This window comes from Hypomesus nipponensis, chromosome 5 (genome assembly GCF_054491055.1).
Source record: "Hypomesus nipponensis isolate SF chromosome 5, ASM5449105v1, whole genome shotgun sequence".
NCBI lineage: Eukaryota > Metazoa > Chordata > Actinopteri > Osmeriformes > Osmeridae > Hypomesus > Hypomesus nipponensis.
In genome coordinates, this window is record NC_140365.1 from 7444455 (window position 1) to 7457621 (window position 13167).

At 52.0% G+C, this 13167-nt stretch overlaps 1 protein-coding gene across 2 annotated transcripts in view; it reads right to left on the reverse strand.

The window, feature by feature from the left end:
• auts2a (activator of transcription and developmental regulator AUTS2 a) overlaps nt 1–13167 on the reverse strand; it is a 238564-nt gene that overhangs the window by 18940 nt on the left and 206457 nt on the right. Inside the window, exon 5 of one of the 2 annotated variants that reach the window (XM_084697684.1) lies at nt 12581–12629. In XM_084697684.1, the coding sequence (XP_084553810.1) occupies nt 12581–12629 (49 nt within the window). Of the gene's footprint in view, nt 1–713; nt 1233–12580; nt 12630–13167 lie in introns of those variants that run through there. The other variant, XM_084697683.1, reaches the window with a different exon arrangement.

Consider the following 13167-nt stretch of genomic DNA (forward strand, 5'->3'; position numbering starts at 1 on the left):
GACGGCATGAGGCGTGTCATGTTTCGGGAGGATTCCTCGGTGAAATCTTCCCCGGTGTAAGGCACACCGAGGCATCAACCACGACTGAGGGAGAAAACGGCCAGGAAAGCGCGAGAAGGACCTCTCAGTTTCCACTCAAGTCCGTGATTCCTTCTGGCGATGTGGTGCCGGTGTCTGACGCGATGAAGGGTGTGTGGATTAGCACTTTTGCTGTTCTCTCCTAGACCCATGGCAGCGTGTGTGGGATTCCCAGGGAACAGCCAGCTATCTGCTGTAATTAGGCTTATTAACACAGTGACTGTTGTCCTAAGAGTTTCTGACAGAGGCATGGCCATGGGAGAGGCCCTGGGGCCAGAGGGCCCCCAAACACAAGCACTCATACAGAGAGAGAGAGAGAGAGAGAGAGAGAAAGAGAGGGGTAGAGAGAGAGAGAGAGAGAGGGGTAGAGAGAGAGAGAGAGAGAGGGGTAGAGAGAGAGAGAGAGAGGGGTAGAGAGAGAGAGAGAGAGGGGTAGAGAGAGAGAGAGAGAGAGAGAGAGAGAGAGAGAGAGAGAGAGAGAGAGAGAGAGAGAGAGAGAGAGAGAGAGAGAGAGAGAGAGAGAGAGAGAGAGAGAGAGAGAGAGAGAGAGAGAGAGAAAGCAAGAACAGGCAACTGATCGTCAGCAAGGGAGCGAAACCCGACAGGGCCGAGAGCCGCCCCGCTTCCTCACCTACCTTGCCCGCTCTCCATCTTCCCTCCAATCAAACACACAAGCTCAGCAGCAAGCCACCTGACTCCTCAGTGGTCTCCTCTCCTGAGTCATCAACACCGCGTCACTAACTCTCAGCCAAAGTGGTGGAGGCGGCTCTCAGCCCGACCCAGGTGTGACTACCACAGGGCTCCCGGGGCCCCTTCAGAGGCCTGTCTCGTGGCCCTCCACAGGAGTGGGCAGAATCTGCTTCATCCTCCGATGGTCGCGGTAACACTGTCCGCTACGGCACCCTGCTCTCTCCAGAGGCGTGTGCACGTGTGTGTGTGTGTGTGGCCGGCCACGCGCGTCTGCGAGGAAGGAGTGCTCGATGGCAGTGTCCCATTTCCAGGCCCTGCAGAGTTCCATCGCTGGCCCTCTTCAGAGAACAAATCTTTATATATCCCAGAGGAGGTGAGGTCAGCCTCACGGACAGTAACCTGAGAGGGTTGTCACAAACCCCCTGATGACGGGCACGCTGGCACAGGTGCTCGCATGGAGGTCCGGGGAGGGGGGCTGCTCCTGCCAGGGGGGCCCACCAGGGGCCACCCCTCAGGGAGGTCAGGCCAGAGGAGGGTGCTAACTTCCCTGACATGGTGTCGCTGACGGATACGCCGCGGCTTAGGCTGCCGTCTAAAGCGGCCACAGCCGGCTTTGGAAGTAACACCACCGCGACAAGCAGTGCCAGCATCTGGTGGGTCTCTCTGCCAAGGGGGGGGGGGGGGGGGGGGGGGGGGGGGGGGTGGGGTAAACCTACACCCCGACATGCAGCAGCCGGCAGGCCGGGGGGCAAGTCTTTAACCCCCACCGTGTCAAAGTTGACCAGCTGATAGGATTTCTCACAGAGCCTGATGTCTTCACTGGCGACGAGTGAAAGATGGTAGGTGGCCCCTCTGCTTGTTGTGTGTGTGTGTGTGTGTTGTGTGTGTGTGTGTGAGTGTGTGTGTTCTCCCCAGAGGGAGGTCTGAGCTTCCTAGAGCCCTCACAGTCCAGGGCCGTCAGTCAACGCCGCCCCTCTCCCGCTCCCCCGTGACTCTCCCGTCACTCCTCAGTCCATTGGCAGCCAGGCCCCCGCAGAGACAAGCAGTCTTAAACACAACTAAACTCCCATTAGCACCTAGCACAGCCCCCCCCCCCCACACTCATGTTACTGGGAAGTCCACCATGGGAAGCTTTTCAGGCAGAAGCTGGAGTATGTGGAAGCTAAGATATCTCCATGGGATTTGACTTCAAACGGGGAACAAGTCCTGTTGGTTTGAACTTCCACCTCGGTCGGAGACTGCTCCACTCTCCCTTTTCTACATGTGAGCTGGCCCCAGCTCCCACTAAGCTAGGAATCCATCAACAAGGCTCCAAGAGGATCAGGCCAACAGGCAACATATGGCCAAACCGCGGTATGAAGAACACAAATAAAACTGGCAGCGGTTATACGATCTCTGTCAAAACAAACAAGCAGCCGCTTAGAAACGCAATACCACACCGGCCTCATAAGCTTGAGCTCCTAGACGCATACTCGTGCTTCAATGTCACTTTCTCGCCCCGTATTCTAACTCACATGCGACACAAGTACACACACACACACAACCCTACCGGTCTATAGGTCCAACTGCCGCCTCAGTCATGTGCTTTGTGTTGCCATATGTCCTTTGGTCAGGTCTATTCTCTGTGAAGAGGGGTTCCTCCATTGAGACCCCGGCAGTCTGCAAGCTCGTTCCCAGCGGGTCGTACCAAACAGGTCCACGGGGGTGGCCGCTACCCTGCAGCAAGACGAGGGCAACTCCGGAGGGGTGTGCTCCTTATGCTCTCTCTCCGGTGAGAAGCTCCGTAGCGCTGAGGGGCAACAACGCTCCCTTTCCTCTCGCCTGTGGTGTCAAGTAACCATCCCTCCAGCAGTCCCTAACTGATCCCTCACCCTCTCTCTATCGCTCTCTCTCGCTCTCTTTCTCTCTCTCTCTCTCTATCGCTCTCTTTCGCTCTCTCTCTCTCTCTCTCTCTCTCTCTATCGCTCTCTCTCTCTGTCTCTCTCGCTCTCTATATATCTCTCTCCTCCTCCTTTACTCTCCCCAAGTTTCGCTCGTCCAGGGGGAGTGAGCGAGAGTAAGTGACTGGCTGCAAGCAGAGGACTGACAGCTTGACACGAGGCCGTCACTTGATTTCAGAGGGAGGGAGGGAGAGGGAGAGGGAGAGAGGGTGATGTATTCCTCTAGAGAGCCATCAGTCCTGCTCGGACTGTCTCTTTAGAACAAGGGGGGGGGCAGGGGCAGCTCCGAGATTTAAAGGTTCTACAGATGCGCATGTGGCGGTTTGTCACAGAGGTCGCCGTCGTCGCGGAGGAAACTGAGACGAGAGATTAAATGACAGCGAAATATCTTTTTTCGACAGGCAGTAATTATAATTAGGGGGGGGATGTATTACAGGGATAACATATGCAGGGGTAGCAAATTACATGTAGCTCTCTTTCTCTCATTAAATATACACCTGGATTCCTCTGCCAGCCGGTCCGTGTGTGAGCGCGTGTTCGTCAAACGCTCTCTCATAGCCCCCCCTCTCGGGTTTCGGGTGCGGGTAGATTATCGGGGTGCCGACCGTGAAGCACAAAGACAGGGCTGCCTCTTCTACCTCCTTTCCCCTCGAAGACCTTCCCCTCCCGTGTGGCCCTGCTGATGTGGCTGTAAACCTATCTGTCTGTCTGTCCTCCGCACTCCCTCCTCTCTCCCCCCGAACCCTCTCTGGAGCTCCTCCACCGCTTCCCCTTTTAAAAAATAACACCGCAAATTAGCCAGGGGTGTGTGTGTGTGTAGCGGGAATAGGGGTGGGGGGGGGTGGGGGCTTGATGGAGATGAGGTTTGGCTGTGTGATTGCTGGCTTTCCAGGGGAGAGGTGGGGGGGGGTGGGGGGGTTCAGCCCTGAACTGTTTATTTGAACTAAGTCAAGCAGCCCAAGCAGTCAGCTGCCTCGCTCCTCTCTCAACAAGCCTCTGGGTTTAGCGTGAGAGGGGGGGGGGGGGGGGGGCGGCTGCGGGGTACATGATACCCCCCTCCTGGCCGCGGCGGCCCGGGGGTTGGGTTACGGCGGCAACAAAGCGGCCTCTGTGCGGGGCTTCCTCCAGCCGAGGAGGCGTGGGTCTAGACAGGCTCACTGGTGTCAGAGCCAGCTAGCGGATTCATACATCACTACACCGCACTGCATGTCTGAGGGCAGGGGACGCGCTCCAAACCCCCTCCGCCCCACACCGCTCCACACACAGGCCCAGGCTGAACTCCTCTCAGCCCACCGCGAGCTACGCCAGGACTGGCTACGCTAGCCCAACGCTCTGCTGGTTTCCCTCCTTGAAAGTTCCAACAACAAAAAAATTGGCTCTTCTAAGATGTCGGCTTTGGTACGCCGGTGTTTACACTAAAACTTGACACGTGGAATAAAGCGGGGACCCTCGAAAGTCCAAATCAAATAGCTCCCACCAGGAGCGCCCTAATCTTCAACAGATGGTAACAATCCGGGGGGTGTTGATGTGCCTGGGCAGGCTTTTCAAAACCCGGCCAAACTCAAGAGATGTTGAACTCACGTAGTGACAAAATGGAACATTTCACAGTTCATTAGACCATGTTTATATCAAATGCACATGCTTCGCTTTCCTTTTCCAGCGTCTGTGTGTAACGTGACACACGCATAACCCTGTCCTCTGTGGCCTCGCTCTCCTGGTGGAACACAACACCGCCAGCAGGGGGCGATGTTGGACCGGGGTTTGAGGCGGGGGGAGGGGGGCCTTGTCAGACCCATCGCTCCCCATTACTCCAGACAATCTCCTCTGTCTGTCCAATCAATGGCGTGTCGTAATGAATGAACACTGTCTGGGACAAATGAAAGCCAGACTCCTGTCAGTGGCTTTTGGCTCAGAATGTACTGGAACCACATGTAGGCTATCGCTGGGGTTAGGGCAGCCGTGGCGGGCCCGTCTCTTAACTGCAGGATCTGGCTCTGAGGTTGCATCTAATCTGGCCTCTGGCCCCCCTCGAGACGTCTATTCCAACTCTGCATATTTATGAGGCGAACGAGGGAACGAAAGGGTGAGAGCGCGAGGGCAAAAGGGAAAGAGAAAAAAAAAAAGATAACTTCTTCTCTTGGGGGAGCAATTACAGCTGTGCTTTCATCAAGCCAGGCCGGATTCCTCCTGCTTACCCCCGCCTGGCCTGGGCACCATCTGTGTGTGTCTCCAACCTTATCCTCCATCTCCCAGCCACGGTGTTTACCCTTTCAGCCTGTAACCCTGCCTCCCCTTGGGGGACCACACGGGCGGAGAGGGACCAGACAGGGCAGCCTGATCCCACCCGTGAGTGCCCCTACCCACCCCCCTCACCCCCTCTGCACCTCCTATCAGTTCTTGTAAGTCCCCTCACCGAAACACAATGCTCTGTTCTGGTGCCCCAGACGACTATGTAACTCACAACACCGTCTGGGTTTCGGTAACTCTAGACCCAAACAGACTAACAGATCCCATGTCACAACTGAGGATAACTGAGGGACTATGGGATGGGGGGGGGGGGGATATCCATCAAGTAGAATGCACTCAACACAGGAAACCGCCTCACTATTTTGGGAATACCGTCTGGGAAAAAAAACCAAACAGATGATAAATGGTGTTTTGGTCCAAAAAAACTCTAAGCAGCCTCCCGATACGCCGTGAAGTAAAACTGCGACGGGTTTACCAACTGTCGTACCTTCATCTCACTCATCAGCTCGAAAACCTCCGAATCCTGCTTCACAGCCCGCCCTGCTCAGAGCAGCGCGGCCCTCTGGGCGGAAAAACACTTCACGGCAAACAGTCATCAGAACCTGGGAATCGAATCCTGTGTGTTAATCCCATCATGTCTTACTATTTCATGCGGCAAGGGCTGTTAAGCTGCATTTGCTACGGAGCTATGGAGGCCTGGAGTCGTTCAGCAGCATTCAAGTCTCACGGTTTGAACCGCCCTCTGATATCACTGGTGAGGTGACCTGACAAGGCAGGTCTGAAGAGGCAGACAGATGGATAGCACTCCTCAGGAGAGAGGCTCCGGGGAGGGGAGAGACTGCCTCCGGACTCGACCAGTAAACAAGGATGGTAACAAGGATGAGTCCATGCAGGGTTCCTCCCCTGACACGCACACTAAGACCTCAGCCACCGTGAGGCCTCATTAGAAACACCATTCTGGCATTAGGTTTTTAGACACACACACACACACACACACACACACACACTGACAATGTCACCTCTGCAACAGGGACTGCAGACTGACACAGGCATAATTGGGCCAAACAAACCGGTGGTGCACTGGGAATGCCAAGGCTCTGATAGACAGTGTGTGCGGTGTGTGTGTGGTGTGCGTTTGTGTGTGGCTGGCTGGATAAGAAGCTGTGACCCTGTTAATACTGGCCCACAGGGAGAAGAGTAGCTGATGTCACATTGGATCAGCGGATAAGGAGGCTCTGGGAGGAGGGACGAGAGCATAAACCCCCTGACACCAGGAGAGTGGGCCTTTCATCACCTCCACCAATCAACAGCCTCCCATCCATCACACATATGTCAATGTAACGCCGGCAGTACAAAGTTCCCATCGGCATCATGGGGCATTTTGAAAGAACCATCATGAAATGGGCTCTGTATTTTCGTATGTGGAAATTACGTAACACAATAAAGGATATATTTAACTTATGAACTCTTTCACAAAGTTAAAATGTATTCAAAAAAATGTTGACACTTTTTAAATACGAGATTGTAACAAACTGCTACTACTTCTGAAAGCGGAGTGTTCCATCGTCCAAGTAAACTACTTCTAGAAAAAAAGGAGAATCCTCTTTTCACCTCCATCCAATCGAATCATTAGGCTTCAAACACATACCACGGTAGGTCCAAAAGATCCAGAAAATGTGTTATTAAGTCCTGTTGTCTGTGCAATCCAGCTCAGACTCAAAGGAAAACTTAGAAAGGCTTCTAATGTGAAAACATCTGCGATTATAGGCTACCTACTTTTCGACACCAAACCAAGTTAGCCAAGAGGGCTTGAGCGGGAACTAAAAAAGACTAAAGAATGATGAAACTGTTCCAAGCCTCTGCACTGCTCCTGCACATATCTCAGTGGAGCACAAACATGGCGTGGGGTGGAGGGGTGGGAGGGTTGGTTGGGTCGAGACCAAGAGTTCTAACTTTGATCTCTGGAGTGTTGCCCATTCAAATGTTTGTGTTTGAGAGGTAGGCCTTTAATTTGGCCCGATGGGTTCCAGGCTCTCTGGGTTTAGCATGGCATGTCGGATATGGGAGTGTTTACACACTCTCCCTCCAGCTCGACTGGTGCTGAAATAAGTGCATTAAGATGGATGGATTTACTTAGTCTCTAACCTCGGGACTTAGGGAACAAACTCTGAACGACCTCTTTGTGAGGTGCCGGTGAGGGGGAGGGAGTGAGGGGAGGGTGGGGAGGAGTGAGGGATGGAGGGAGAGGGGACCAGGCCAGAAGCTCTGTTTGTCTCCACCAACTGCCCCACCAGATCCAATCTCCTCAACACCCCCGAGGCCTGCACCTCTGGGGCCGGGAGATAACAGACCTCAATGGGGCACTTCATTACTGGCTGGTTCCACTGCACAAAGCCCGCCCAATTGGCTCAGGGAGCAGTCCGTGCCATTCATGAAACGCTTGAATTTGTATCGAAATATTACAACAACAGCAGTGGACTAATGCCTCAGGACGTACACTGGAGCTTAACGGCTCAGACCGGTCCTCGTTAAAACGGAAATTTGGTAACATTATTGTTGTTAGTACAAGGGAACGACACACTGATATGTCTTGCTTTCTCTCTTTCCCAGTCACACACACACACGGGCCATGCGTGCCCATGCATCACTCTGCAGGTTGTGTAAGAGAGGGAGGGGGCGGGCAATTATTTGTGGCGGCGTGGTAGTAAATCACCCAGTGCTGCCCTTGATTTGTTAACCTTTGTGTGGCCATGTCAGCCGATGAGACATCGCTGGAGCGCTTCCTTTCATGGCCGTGAAATACAGCCCCCCCCACCCCCCCTCACCCCTCCTTCCCCTGAGGGAGAGGGGGGGTGGAGGAGGGGTATCCTGTCTGCATATAATACTTCCAAGCATCTACAGGGACAGTTAACGCCCCTGGCTGAAGACTTGACGCTCACATAGAGTAACTTCCAACGGGGAGAGGCTGAGATCTGTTTTTCGATTTTCTTCTCCAGCCCCGCCCTCTGGGGAACACGGGCTATAACAGACATATTTGTGTGGGAGCTAAGAGAATAGCTACAGGACAGTGTGCGTTTACCAGACAAACTGTAACTAACAAGTCTCCTTCATTGTTGTGTCTGGAGGAGGCAGTGGCCTCTGTTTGACCTTGTCTCCCCTCCAAGAGGGAACAGGCTGTCATTGGCTGCTGACTTTTCTGCCGAATCCACAAAAGGCCAATCAGAAGCAGGTCATCTTTCCACTGTGTAGCAGGTCAAGTTCCACGGGCTCCTCATGTCTCACCGGACACACAAACCCACACAGACAGTAGAGGTCAAACCAAGGGCGCGGTGAAGCCTTGTGGCTGTAAACCAATGCCAGTAGTGTCGAGAAAGGCTAACCTTTCTGATCCCAGACACTGCGTGGGTCAGAGGCTGAACACGGGCTCCATCCTGTGTTTGCCATAGCATCAATACATCAGCCGGTTAGGAGTAATGCTCCACTTCAGAGAGAGAGAGAGAGAGAGAGAAAGCGAGATAGAGATACACAGTGCATGTGGCGGGGGATTTTGCAATAATGGAGCTAACTCGGTCAGAAAAAAAGAGAGAGAAAGAATGGGAAAAATGAGAGCGAGGGAAAGAGAGCAAGATAGAGAGGGGAAGCTATCAGCTTACTCCCACACAGTGGTAATACACTTCCAGGCCATTGGGCTGGCTGAAGGACTCTCCACCACAATCCAGGCAGCTCTCCAGCCGTGTTATCAGTCCCAAAGTTCCCTTCTGCTTCTCTCTTTAACTCACTCGCTCCCCCCCCCCCCCCCCCCCCCCCTCAAACACAATGACAAAAACGACACATCGCTCTCTCCCCCGACAACCGATGCACTCGAGGCCCGACTCGGTCCGCTGAGTGGCGGCCGGTCTCTCTGGCGTGGGCCCGCGGGTCTCACTGTGACGCCGCTGAATCAGCTGCAGCGACACACCCGGCGACATCGACGTCTGAGGGGAGGGCCGTCAGATGGAACGACCCTGCCTGGACCGCGGGCCCGCTCTCCACATCCACAAGCTGATCTAAGGGTCCAGATATCTCTCCTTCACATCCCGCACGCAGCAGCTCGTTGACTAGCTCGTTAGTACTTTTTTGATGTGAAATTCTAGAAAAGCTCAATAAAACGACTTGGCAACAATTTGCCACAGTCAGGTATTTCACGGTCTGTACCACGCTATGATATTGTTCGCATTATTGTTATTTGAGAGAACTCACTGCAACATAACAGGAGTTTGTGTAGTACTAATGAGGACCTCGCCTATTTTAATGATGCACTGCATTGGTAATGCCATTTGATCCTTTTAGATTTTCTAGTAATCTGCAATACCGTCTCTTCTGTTCAATACTTTGTCTGATGCATGGCTACAGGCGCACCAATGACTCATAACCTTTATTTACAGATGTGAAAGATTACAAGACCGCTCACCATAAACGGTTCCACATCGCTTTTCAAACGTCATTTAAGCATTACCTTAACATCATTACCGTGGCTCTGCTCAAACAAATGAGCTGTAATACGTTTAGGCTGTCATCTCGAGTGACTTAGAGCCGTTTAGGCCCTGGCTCCGGGACCGCCAAATATCATAAAGGATGGCAGTGGAACAGCGGCGAGGAGAGATTACCCAGGCGAGACTGGGACTTTAATCATTTGATAGATCTATGTGAAGAGGCTTTTCTAGTTACATGGTGCTCTGGTCTGTTATCAGAGTCTAGGCACCCCTGCTCCTAGGCACTTTTCTCCTTCCGTGGACAGCACACACACACACACCCTTCAACAACACACACACACACCTAACAAAGTCTGCAGAGTTAAAGTAAGGATTTAAGACAGCAGAGTCGTGTGCTAGCAGCCACTAGACTGCGTCGAGGCCTCCACAAACAGCATACGCTTGCCTTCTTGGTCCAATTTCTCCGGGAAAGTAAACGAATGAGGCTAGCAGGCAGGCTGACACCTGCAGGTGGCTTGACAGGTCCCGTAATTAGAGCTAACGTTTAATGATTCTTAGTTAATGAAGGCTGCGCCTGGGCAAATTGAACTCAGACCGAGTGGAGAGAGAGAGAGGGGCAAGGAGCGCACGAGCGAGCGAGAGAGTGTGTGTGAAAGTGGTACAGCCGCCAATTACACACAACGGGTGTCATTGGCCCTGAGGGTTAGGCGTTAGGTGAGGCACCAGGAAGAAAATAAATCCACTGTTAAAAAAACACAATAAGGCTAGCAACTCAGGATCTGTACGGCTTTTCTTTTTTCCCTGTGCGCGAATGGGCCTCAGGCGATAAGTAATCAGTGAGTTGGCTGTAAAGAGAGTACAGTAAGTGGGTCTGGCAGGGTAGTAATTGTAGAGTAGGTGAGGCGGCTGAGACGCAGAGCGAGGGGCCCCCACTGAGAGACATCAAGTCATCAAATTGAGCAGGGACCACGGGCTGCGCTATGGGGCCCGCCTGATTTCGACACCCTCAGACAGGCTGCCGTCCCCAGTCAAACATCAGAAAGGTGAAGCGTGAGAGCCCGACACCTGAAGGTTTCCTCCACCTCCGTGTCCCACGTCTTATCTTCTGTCTGAGGAAAGCTCCGGCAATCACTTGATTTGTCCTCAGGATTTACGATGGAAGATTAACAAACGGCTGAAACGCCAAGTGCAGTATTACCGAAAACCCATATTTCACAGCTCATTACTTACTATGCGGTTACTCGCTGCGTTCACCCAAAACATTTTCTTTGTTCTACTTCTGTGCACATATCTTTCTCTTTCTGCTCTGAAGAACAAGTCACCTTTACCTCAGGTTTGTGCCTGCTGCCTGGTATGGCTAACTCGTTAAAAGACGATAGCTACATCGAGACCGGCAACCTGCGTTTTAGAGTGTTGTTGCTGCTGCTGCCTTTCCTTTGACCTTTGGTGTTCTTGCAGTGATGTCCAGGACCTCCCAGCCTATGTCCGAAACGCTAAGCCCTATAAGCATTCCATGTGTACCAACGAGACAGCGCAAACCACCAAACAAACAAGAGATCTCTTGCACCTGCCCTCCGGCAAATATCGACGTTTATCTCCACACAATCTAGCCCTCTCTCCTGTCCTGCCGGGGCCCCTGTCTTGTCCTAAGGCTTGGTCGCATCCTAGCATGGGTTAATCCCCTCCAACAAAACCTCAAGCCTGCTCCTTTTATCTGACCGACTCCCCTCTATAAAAAAATACCAGCGGCCTTGGTTTTCCCGCACCTGGATTCTTTTACTCGTCTTTTGCGATGGCAATAGGAATTTGCATATAGCAGGAGAGGAGGAGGGGACAGGGTGTTAAAAGGGAAGAAAAGAGGGGATATTTAAATGGAAATGGGGGCCAGGAGAGAGTGCACAGCCATCCACCCCGGGAGAAAGAAAGCGTATTTGTGAACTGTTTCCCCCAGTCAGGCCTTTCAGCGGAGGGGGGGGGGGGGGGGGGGGGGGCGGGGGGGGCAGAGGGAGGTCTCGTGTTGATTTAGCCTGGACAAAGAGGGCCTTAATCCTTTCAAGGAAACCAAATCTGCCCACAGAGAGGTTCCTTCAAAAGGAAGCCTCCCTGTCAAGCATGGCCATTGAGCCCTGGATGGACGCCACAAATCAAGCCCTGGAGGGAATCAAAGGCCAGAATGTGGGAAATGTGTTTGGGGTGCCCCGCGCTAAGGAGGGGGCAGGAAGAAAAGAGCGGGGGGCTGACACAAGGACCTATCTACACCAATCGGGCGTCCTCTCTCCAAGTTCTGTGGAGGGGTCACCACCTCTGTCTCCAGCCGCCCCCCCCCCCCCCCCCTTCCCCTCCCCTCCCACCCGCCCGCCCGGCCCACAAGCAGGGTAAACTCCCTCCATTACAGAGGAATGGCCATTCACTCCAGAGCCCCTCCATTATCTGGGCTCCCCCGGGGACAGAGAAAATGGGGCTGCTTTTAACAGCAAATTAGTGACGTGATAATGAGGTCACATGTGGTGTTGGCACACTAAGGTCATAAACAGATGCCTTTACTGCACTGACTTCATCTCACAGTGCATTGGCACACCCTCCTGCTCAGCTTCTATACAAACCCTTGGAACACGGACACACAGACAAAACACTGGCCCCTCGTCACAAACACAGCCAGTTGTTAGGTAGTTCTTTTTGTTGTTATATAGCGAGTCATGCTTCAAAGAGATGTTATTGTTTTAATCTTTGCAAGTATTTCCACTAAAAGGTGTAACATTTCTTGTATAAAACCCTGCAAGCTGTTTATCTGAGACAGAGGTCTATATGGGTTTTCTCATTCATCACACTGTATCCAATTCAATCCCATTTAATAGACCACCGAGAATGAATTTTCAGTCACGCACAGACGTGAGCCAACACAGATTGATATTTCACACCTGTGCAGCATTGCAAATGAAGAATGCTTTGATGCAATACATTCATCTCTAGATCTGACAAAACATGTGTGTAGGCAAACATCTCTTTCACAGCAGATACAAACAAGCATGCAGAGTCAAATCAAGTTGCCAGACATTAAAACACTGCAAAAGACCATTTTGATACAGCCTTTGAAACAGCCCAGCACTGATTTTTTCATTACAGCTTTAAAACACTATTTTAATAGAGCCATACCTTTAACTGCGGCGGTTCTGAAGAATTTCTCTGAGCTGGCATCGGACGCCTGTAAAAAAGGAAGGGGATATTAAATTAATTAGCAAATCTGCTTAAACAGCCAAGCTTAGAGTGAAAGCCAAATGCTCAAAAGGGCATTATAAACCGACTGTAGCAACACATTTTGCACTTCCTAAAGCAGCCACTTGATGGCAATGTTGGTCCACAACAGGACACTACATTCCATCTCCTCGCCTTCTCGACAGAACCCACATTAACATTGCTGTGTTATTGTGCAAACGTGCAGTGCTAGCATTTACACAGTATTAGGTAATGAAAGCTATTAGGTGACAATGTGGTGCCAAATGGGCATTGGCTAAATCGATGCTGATGAAAAGGTGAAAGAACAATTTGTTACAACGTAACAATGGTGCGTGTCCGTGATCGCAGAGGGATAATAAAGCAGGATAAACAACCTGCAGTCTACCGTTATGAACTGAATTTTCATGTACATCCATTTATTGACGTTTTGTTTTAAATATATCTTCCTTATTCGCAGAAAATTGCCTATAGTCTAGTCCAAGCCCGGGTAGGCCTCAATTAGGCTG